Genomic DNA, 10,979 nt, shown 5'->3' with positions numbered 1-10,979 from the left:
CCCCCCCTGAGGACTATGCGACAGCAAGATGCTGTAATACTCTTGTTACCCTTGGAAAAACTTCCCATATTTGATAGATTTTGCACTGTATATGAAGGTGATAACTCTCTAAGTTCTCAAGCAACAAGAACAATACAAAATTCTTAGTGTTCTGCACTCCCTGATCTTCTTATCTCAATCTATCACTGAATTTCCATAGATTAGACCATATCTTATACTGATATTCGTGAAGAATCTAACTGAAATTTGGATAATTTTAGTAATTCATCAGAGAAATAAAAAGAAATCCTAACAGACCACAATTAAACATATTAACTAAAATAAATAAATAATAAACACATAAAAACAATGAAAAAGAATGAGAAATAAACCAACCATATTATAAATTGCATCAGAAAAATTATAAACAGAAATTTCAGTAAAACTGAAAACGACGAGAAACAGAACAACTAAAAAAACAAACCAAAATCAATGAAACAACAAAAAGTGATGAATTAATCTTACAATTTATTTACTAACATAAATTCTTTCAAAGCAATTTACAAGTCATCCAAAAACTTGGAAGAGTTTTATCTTCAACTAATTAAGAGGCCAAAAGAGAAAGCTTTAATTAACTCTTCAAGTCGGCAACTCGAACCGGCAAATAGGACAGCAATTGCTCTGCTTCAACCACGTTTCAATGCAGTCCTCATGAAAAGTGTGGAAACAGGGCATCTCAGAAGCAACTGATCCAACCTCAAATTCCTCCGAACATATCTTGCAATCTTGATCTTTTACAGCACTTTCTCCACCTTCGACTCTAACCCTCTTCAGCATCTTCTTAATCGATGACTCCTTCGCCGGAAGCATGCCACAATTACTCGTTTCAAACTCCAATGCTGATTCCGCGAAAGCTGTTGTGATCGGATCCCCCTGGTCGTGGTTTACATGTTCCACAAGTGTTCCCCATAACTTTGCATGTAGTGGCAAGACTATACGTCCCATGCTGGACGTACAGTTTGAGAGTCTAAGTCCATGTTTGATAAGTTTACCAATGGCAACGTTAAACACAAGAGAGTAAGGGTTGATTCCTAGTCTTGTTAGCATGGAACCGAGAATTTCAGTAACCCGCTGCCGGTCTTTCACAACGTGGAGGTCGAAACGAAGGATTTCTTGGGCTAAGAAAGGTTCAGTGTCAGAGCTATCTGTGAAGTAGTCGATTGAGCAATAATGCAGGATGCGACTGAGTTCAAGAATGATGGTTACTTCGAGTTGAACGAAAAGGGGAGTTGGGACATGGGGTTCTGGTACAATATTCGGGGGTTGGAAAACCTGGACGTAGAAGCCTTCGCAGTGGCAAAAGGAAGCCATTAGAGAAATTCTGAGAAGATAGGATATCCCAGTTAAGAGTCGAATTTATAATGGGGCAATGATGGTAAACTCTGGAATTCTATTTCTAATAGGGGTAGTAAATTCATCATTATTTTCATGCAAAAAACCTTTTTAAATTTCTTTTAATCTACAGAAAAAGGTATTTTCTTTTTCTTTTTAAAAACTATCAGCAAAGATTCAAAATTGTTTAATCAATGATACTTATTTGTCGGATAACTCCTGAAATAACAATCACTTTTTAGGCAAAATTAATTTGGTTGAGTGCATTTTGTAGATGTTTAATAATATCATAATCGGGAAAGTTAAAATTATATAAAAATTTTCAATAACCTGAAAGACAAGAACTACTAAAAAAAAGAAAGAACAGAGATATTTAAATTCAAATAACTTTGTTTCGTGAACAATCAATTAAAGTTTTTAAATAAAAGAAGAATAGATTTATGTATTAAGGGCTTAATAGAAAATTAAACTAGTACATGTAAAAGAAAACATGAAAGAATAAGTAAAATAAGAAAAGTTATATATTTTTCAGTTCATCTGAGATTATATTCTTTAATCGTGTTTCATTGACGAGATACAAGAGAAATTAAGCTGCAAAAAGATTTGTGGGCAGTTTTTCTTTTTTGTAATCTGGATGTGTTTTCTTACAATGTGGTTGGTGCTGGAAAATGTTAAATTAGCCACAATTATATAGATGGTGCATATATCAGTTGCTCAATGTCAATTATTGGAAATTTTTGGTTACTCTCTGATTATGATATCCCTGTTTCCAAACTACTATATCTAGTAGATCTTAAGCATATGTATTGTAGCCTTTATATATGCTCAGGCCCCTCAAATTTAATCAAGTTATAGAGAACAAATTGCTTAGGTTGAAGCAAAGTGAAGAAAATGAAGAGCATGACTCTCCGTTTCATGCGGATGAAACTGATTTTACATGTGGCAGAAATGCCTTGGAAATTGCTGTCAAAATAGTGAGAACAATGTCTCCAAAATGCTGAACAGGATCAAGATCCCTCATTTTTCTGCTTAGTAGGGGCTAGGCGGGTCTTAAAGGATTCCCATTCAAGACCTTTCTCAATGTACTCTATGCTGGAAGGATCAAAAGGACCTTTGATTCTGTCTATGCACTTTATCACTGCTCTGGCTGGAATTACACTCCTTGATGGATCTGGTGAAGTCCCATAGCTCAAACATGAGGAGAACCCCTGAATTATGGTAAACTTTTGAGTAAAACAATGAGAAAAGCTTTGAAAGTTGAAAGCAAAGAGATAACATATATAATAAAAGAAAAGGATATAAACTGACCTTGAAGATAAGGACTTCTACTTCTTGTTCATCCACGAGGGCATGAACAAGAAAAGCTTCCCCTCTAACAGACTGACTGTACAACTCAAGTATTGCAATCTCTTCATTGTAGCCATGTTCTTCTTCACCAATTTCATCATCGTCTTCGTCATCATATCTCGCTGCTCTTCTCCTTGCACTACAACAAGTTTGCAAAGCTCTTTGATTGCTGATCACTTTAAAAGCTTTAACGGTGGGGACAGTGGCCACATGATCAGTTTTTGAAGAGTTTCGAGCCTTAGGGGGGATGGGTAGCTTCGAAGGTGAGGATAGCATAGCCCATTTTCCTATGTTCTTCAGCATGGATGATAGACCCGGATATGTCGAACCAGAGTCCTTCAGCTTTGCATATAGTTTATAGATAAGGTGCCACAATTGTAACTTAACTTTTGGGATATTTTTCCCTTTTGTTTTGTTTTCTTCTACCAAGTTTTTGGACTTCTCTTTCTCCTTTAGTTCTTTTGTCCTATTTTTATTCGGAGAGAGAGAAGATTCCAATTCAAACTTAAAAGTATTTCAATTAGGGACACATAGGATTACCAACGATTTGCAACTAGTAAAGCAAAAATATGAATTTCTCCCTTTCACCATAATTATTTTCCAAGTATATCAATTGGTTATTTACTGGCCACACCGGAAGGAGTCAGCTCAAACTAAGCCATTGCAGGACCTGTGAAACAGCTGGAGAATACGAAAGAGCTGGAAGCTTGTTGCTACTTTTTTTGAAAAGCATCAAGGAATGATTCATTACTGGAAAATTGTACAAAAACTACCACATGTGGTACTAATGCAGAGAGCACATTGCAGGACATAAGGCCCCTGCCATGGCTTCCCCTGCGTATAAAGAAAAGGAATGACATTCGGTTGGCAATAGGATCAAGCATAGCCCCTAGAATCAGAGTGCCTGCTCCTAGCCATAACAAAAAGAATCTGAGAAACAGGTTATGACCATCTCACTGCAACCGAACCACATCTTTTCTATACAAACCAGTCAAAAACAGCAGCAATACTCTCAATCAATTACAGATCCCATGCCCAGAAATCATCTGTATTAAAAGCTCAAGACACAGCCAGCACTTCAGTTTCTTAGCCTTTCTTCGAAAACCTCATGCCTCTAGCATTAACATGAAGGACAGGCCATTCCATGACAAGTGGCTTGAGTTGTAGAGACTTAAGTGGCTTGGTTAGGTTATCAATATATGTTCAGAGGTGATTAATTTATTGATATTGTTCCATCATGTTAATAGTTCCAAGAATATTATCTTATGAATCCATTGGTAAAATTCTGCAAATGCAACTAATTTAACATTATTTTACAAGCATTATTTAATAATTATCCTAGGCTTTATTGATCAGTTTAATTAATGTAAACTAAGTCATTGCTTCTTGTTTTACAAGATTCAACCTCCGAGTTGATTAAACCATGTCTTAAGCTGATATTCAAAGCTACACATCAATAACGGTAGCGGTGCAGAACCGAGATAGGAAGGACAGAACCCCATCCAAAGCTTGATCTGCGTACGAAGGCTCTAACCAAAAGAAAACTTTCTGGTTGCACCTGGGATCAAAACCGGTGCCTAGTACAAATCAGCCATATGTTCTGAAACCACCCCGTGAACATCCCATTGCAACCAGACCTTCATAAAAACCCTGTACAACATATAAACTCAAGACATCTACAAAAAAAACCTCAAGCCTGCATAAAAAGGGCTAAAAAGCAGCATCCAGGAGGGTAAAGTCGAGCCAACAGACCCTCCAACGAGCCACATTCAGCAATTGAAACTGCATAACACTGATTCCACTCAAACACATGCTGTCCTTGCAGAAACCAGACTCACAGACCTGCATCAGCGGCTTCACACAGCAGCCTGAGAACCACTCCCCATGTTACCTTGCTGCCCCTAGACAGGTGGTTGATGCTAATCACTGCCATGCACAGACCGTTTGATCTTGATACTTTCTTCACCCTCTTGATCGCACTGATCTCCACCTTCGACTCGAGCGTCTTCTAAACCTATGACTCCTTCTCCTGAACCACTCGTTTCAAACTCCGATTTCGATTCCGCCAAAGCTCTTGTGATCGACACCTCCTCGTCTACATGTTCCACAAGTATTCCCCATAACTCTGCATGTAATGGCAAGACTATACAACCCATACTGGACGTACAGTTTGAGAGTCTAAGTCCAAGTTCGATAAGTTCACCAAGGACATTGTCAAACACAAGAGAGCAAGGATTGATTCCCACTCTTGTCAGCATGGAACCAAGAATTTGTGTAACCCAGTCGTGGTCTTTCACAATGTGGAGGTCGAAACGAATGGTTTCTTGGAAGAAGAAAGGTTCGGCGTTGGGGTAAGTGAAGCGGTCGATTGAGCAATAATGGCGGCTGAAATCGAGTTCAAGGGTGATGGTTACTTCAAGTTGAACGAAAAGGGGAGTTGGGTCATGGGGTTCTGGTGCAATATTCGGGGGTTGAAAAACGTAGTAGAATAAGTTATCGCACTTGTAAACGGAAGCCATTAGAGAAATTTTGAGAAGAAACAATCTGATAGGACATGCCAGTCAAGAGTCAAATTTATAATGGGGCAATGGCGGCAACGCTAGAATTCTTCATGCAATAGGATTTGTAAATTATTTACATTTTTTTAATAAATATTAGTAATTTTTACGTTTAATTTTTTTTGTTACTACACATTTAATAATTGTGAACCATTATAAAAATAAAGAAATACTTCTGAGTTTAAGGGCATCTATCTAATTTATTTAATGAAAAAAAAACATATGAATATAAAATTTCCAAAAATTTTGGCATTAAGATCCACCTCTACACATTAGAAATCTTTGGTAATAAAAATAATTTATAAATATATATTGGTACAAATAAAAACATATTATTTAGAGAAAGTTTTTTCTTATTAACCAATAAATTTTACTGATCACCAAAATCAACAAATAGAGATTGAATTGTTCGTGCAACCTTCTTGAAGTATATTTCCTATAGGACATAGATATTTACATGCATAAAACCTTTTTAAATTTCTTTTAAGCTACAGGAAATTTTTTTTTATTTTTTAACAAATATGAGTGAAGATTTGAAGTTCGATAATTAATCATATGTATCTTTCCAATAACTCCTCAAATACATAGCTTACTAGTTAAAATTAATTTGACGGAATGCATGTAGTAAATATTTCATAATACCATAACGGAATAAGTTATATTTTTTTATTTGGAAGATATATTTATATATATAATTTCTTAATAATTACAAAGATTATAACTTCTAAAAGAAGAAAGAAATGAGATGTTATCCTAAACCTTTTTTCTCAACTAAATATATGGGCTAAACTTGACAGAATAATTTAAATTCCAACGTCAATGTATAAGATAATAATAATTAAATTTAAAAGGTTGGATCAAATTTAAAGTATAGAGGTATCTTTCTGATAAAAAAATTGACAACTAACAACTAGAAAGGCTACATGAAACTGAATCACTATATCCAAACAATTCCTTCTACTAAATTTTAAATTTGACGTACTTTCTCTATTTTCTAAATTTAAGAGTATGGTTGAAAAGGTATAATGCTTTACAAAGAAACACTTAAATTATTTAAGAAAATTTAAATAAACATTTATTCTTTTATTGCCTTCAATTAAGTCTATGCATTTTTATTTTTGGTCAAATAGGTCTTTATAACTAACAGTTGACTAACTGCTATTCATCAAAACATCACTTATCATTTTATGTTCACGTAACATTGACATAATATTGACATAGAATGGGTCATGTCATCATAACATATTAACATATCATATCACCATCCACTATAACATGTTAACATACCACATCAACACTATATGGCATAAAATGATAAATAATATTTTGATTAAAGATAATTAGTTCACCACTAATTATAAGGGCTAATTTGGTAAAAATATAAGAATTTGATTGAACATAATAAAACAAATAACTTATTTAAATTTTCTTAGATTATTCTAAAATTATTGTGTGGTTATTTTAAAACTTTCATTGTTAATTTATATTTTGATTATGGAGGTGCAATTATTGAAGGTAAATAGAAATGGGACTTACTTTACAGCATCATGCATCCATGCCCTTGTCATATTGGCCTTATGCTTTTTTAAATGCATCATATTTACTCAATAGATTGCCATCTATTGTCATTAGAAACAAAAGTCCTTATGAATTACCTTTTAATAAGGAACCTAACTATATTAAACTCAAAATCTTTAAATGTTTATGTTATCCACGACTTAAATCTTATAACATACAAAAACTTCAAAACAACCTATAACTTGTGTGTTTCTCGATTACTCTAAGCATCGAAGTATCGATTCAACATGCAAATAAGCTTTAAACTTTTTGAATATTAAGACAAAAACTCAATCCGAGAACAAGAAGGAAGCACCAAGGATGACTAATTCAAATCAAAAGATGAGAAAATTTTTATTTAAAGTATAATTTTGATAATTATCTCATCTATAACTATTCGTATTTGAAATTAATCTTATCAATTAATCTTTATATTACAAATATATCATAATGAAATAAAGATACCAAGACAATTTTCTTTCATATTCAATTTTTTACATTTAAAATATCCAAATAAAAGTACATACACTATATTCATTTTATTATTGGACCAAATACTAAGTCGAAGCACTCTATATTATTATCTTCTTTCTCCGTTACGAAATGACATAACACCAACACTATTGAAAGTGTACCTAAGAAAACATGACCTATTTCAAGGTGGACAAATTTCTCATTAATGGTGGCCTCCTACGGTACAATATCAAGCCTTCACCCGCACTTGAGCTTTTCTCGAGCCTTACCTACCAGCCACCTAAAACCATGACCGACTAGACATAAGCAACTGATAAATTTAATACCCGTCTAAGAACTGGGTATCCTTGTTTCCGCTCAAGGCCTCATCTCTGAATTGTGACCCGATGCTTTTTCTTTTCTTTTAATTGTTCAGATTTTTTTATGATTTTAATTTCTATATTTTAGAAATATTTTTTTTAAAATCTTTTAGAGATTTAAGAATCATGCAACATTAATATGATGAAAAAAAATTAAAATTTTAACATAAAAATATAATAATTAAAATCATAAATTTTCGTTTAATTTATGTGAGGATCAAGTGTGACCGTCACCACCCATCACCTTCTGGACTCCGTCCTCGCCCATTTCAATATTATTCAATCCGTATACACTCTTTTTAACTTCCAATTTGACATAGGGAATGTCCTCATTGTTACCATCATTGTTAGAATGATATTCTTTAGAATGGTTGATGATTTAATATTTAAATTTTTGTTTTGTCTTATACATTACAATGAATATAAAAAATAAATTAAGATAAAATATATGAAGGCAATTTACTTATGAATTTAATGTCATCTTAACCTAGCTATATACCAAATATAACCTACATATATAATGTCACAACAACTAATAGTTTGTCTTGCCTTGTCTGTAAGTTGATCTCGACAACATGTACAATCATGGTAGGGCTCTCCAAGGACACGAATCACTCAAATCTTCTAAGGAAAACCTCAAATTAATTCTTTGATTTATAAACAATTCCAATGGGGCCTCTAGAGGCAAAAATAATTTTACCTTTGAACTTGTGATAAAAATAAAAAAAGATTCGGATAAATATTATAAATTTTAAACAATAATTCTCTCCCTCTACAATTTCACAATAATCAATATATATATATTTATAAGAAAAGAAATCTTGTAAATATCTATATTTATTGCAAAAAACGAATTCTTATATTATAAAATTGTTTATATTACAAAAAAAATTAAATTATATATAAGACTAATTTTATTAATAATCTAATTATGACTATAGAACAGTATTGGAATATAATTCTAATTAAATATTTTAATTTATAATAATATTATATAATGACTATAATTAAATAATTAATATAATTATTTTAACTTTGCAATACAAGGAATTCCCATTTTAGCACACTACTCCTAAATTCAGTATTTTTTTTTTCAAAAGTCATTTGTATTAGCACTTGGTGTCAGATTAAGACTACCCTACAAGTACATGTCACCCTAACTTACGACCGAAGATACATAACCTACAGATAATTTTAATTAATTAATTAATGTCACTTATAACGGTTAACGCAATGCACGGAATTTATTTGCTGCCAGAGACCCTCTCTGAGTCAGGCATTAAAGCTTGTAATTAATGGAATCATTTTCATCCCATGTTTTTCATTATCATCCTGCTGCCCTATGTTTCTATTAATTGGCCCCACAAAAACTTTATGGATTGTTCTTCATCACCATTCCATTAGATTTTAAAAGAAAGTGATAATTTAGGAATTTCTATAGATAATTTTATACTTTATTGACTTTCATAGCTTATAACACATGACACTAATATTTTTTTTTTATCACCTTAAGTAATTTGGCTTCCTTTGACAAATTTGATGACAAATAAGAATGAAATTATTTGTTGAATAATATGTTATTGTACGTCTTATCGGTCATGATTTTAACTAATTTAATAAGGTAATTATTGATGCGGTATTATTTCAATGATAAAGAAGTGCATGTCTAAAATTTTTAAGTTTTAAATTAAAGCTTATCGTGTAAGAGTTTGATTTAATTTTATATTAGCATGTTAGTGTATTTAATATGTTCATTAGTTTCTCACACTAAAGTTAACATCAAGGTAATATGTCTTATTCATCCTGTCATTTTTTAAAAAATAGTAATAAAGAATTAGTATACTATAAACACTAGCCAGTTTCCTTTACTACTTTGAAGTGTTGCAATATTTTTTTTCTTAAAAAGAAAAATCAAAAGGAGATTGACAAAAATGTTTGTATTTGAGGGTTTTTCTTTTTCTAATTATTTCAAATTACCACAACTTTTGTAAGGAAATTATTAAGAGAACAAAAAAAGGAACAAAATTCATAAAGAATATGACATAAGTTTCATGTTTTTTTAATATTTTTTTTATATTTGAAAAAAAAATATTTGAACTTTATTCTTTTTGAGAATAAGATCATGCACTAATTAATGAGTCAAATACTTGGGTGTTTATGTTTTTCAATACTTAATATTCTTACTTTTTTTATATTTCAAATTTTTTTTTCATTATCTTTTTCACTTTTTGCTATTAAAATTATATGAAACATCAATTTTATAGACATTTTAAAAATTTCAATATATACTATAAAATCAAATTTTTAGACAAATTTGTAATTAAATTGAAAATAATGAAATGAGACAAGGAGAATAATTTTTTTCTCTAATACTACCATAGAAGCAAAAAATGACATAATAATAGTAACATAAAGAATATTTAATAAAGTTGAGAAATATGTGTTCTCAAATATTATGAATGGTTGCTTGTTGTATAACAAAAATCTTACTTTTTTAGTATCTATTTAAAATTTTTATTAAAAAGATTCAAAATATAAAAACCCTTATTTATGAATCATAATACTTAAAAAAAATTTTAAACTATTTAAGAAAATTTAAATAAATCATTATTGTTCTATTGTGTTCAATTAAGGTTTTTTAATTTTATTTTAAATTAAATAAATTTTTTATAATTAATTAAATATCATTAATAAAAAAATTATTTATTATTTTATATCACATGATGTTAACATGACATATTAATATATCAAATGATATAATCATGTGATATTTTTACTTTATATGTTAATAATAAAAACTTATTTAATATAAAATAAAAATATAAAAATTTAATTAAATATAATAAAAAATTATTTATTTTTTACATAATTAAAAAATATTTTAAAATATTATTTTTATTTATAATTAAATCAAAATATCAAACATTTAATAAATATTTATTTCTAATCCACGTAGTGGGTCTTATAATTTGTCCATTTTTGTTAAAAGCTTTGCTATATCATATTTTCCAAAACAAAGCAACTTCCTCGTAGAAGCATAAGAACGTAAAACCATCTCCGTCAACAAATTCAACTCTTTCTTAATTGCAAACAGTTCAATAATTTTTTGTTTCTTCTCAGTGCTAGAATTTCCAACACTTAAAAAACAACAAAAATAAAAAAAAAAAGGAAAAATACAACCATTGGCTTGGGTGAACCCTATGCGCAAGCTTGAGCCCTACCTACTAGACCGTGAGCGAGCGAAACCGAAGAATCGCGGACCGCGAAATCGCACGCGAGCAACTGTCCCTGACTCACCCTGCTCATCTGGGTC

General features: G+C 31.1%; 1 protein-coding gene across 1 annotated transcript; it reads right to left on the bottom strand.

The window, feature by feature from the left end:
• Positions 1-2,210: 2,210 nt before the first annotated feature.
• LOC110423541 (uncharacterized) lies at positions 2,211-3,001 on the bottom strand. Its single transcript, XM_021437762.2, is given in 3 exon segments — positions 2,211-2,579; positions 2,680-2,983; positions 2,985-3,001. Coding segments are annotated over 3 exon segments (522 nt in total). The 3' UTR covers positions 2,211-2,378.
• Between the last annotated feature and the right edge of the window lie 7,978 nt (positions 3,002-10,979).

This window comes from Theobroma umbraticum, unplaced genomic scaffold, assembly GCF_002168275.2.
Source record: "Theobroma umbraticum cultivar Fairchild unplaced genomic scaffold, ASM216827v3 scaffold_20.0, whole genome shotgun sequence".
NCBI classification, from domain to species: domain Eukaryota; kingdom Viridiplantae; phylum Streptophyta; class Magnoliopsida; order Malvales; family Malvaceae; genus Theobroma; species Theobroma umbraticum.
Note: the sequence above shows the minus strand (reverse complement) of the source record. Positions and strands in the feature narration are given on the sequence as shown.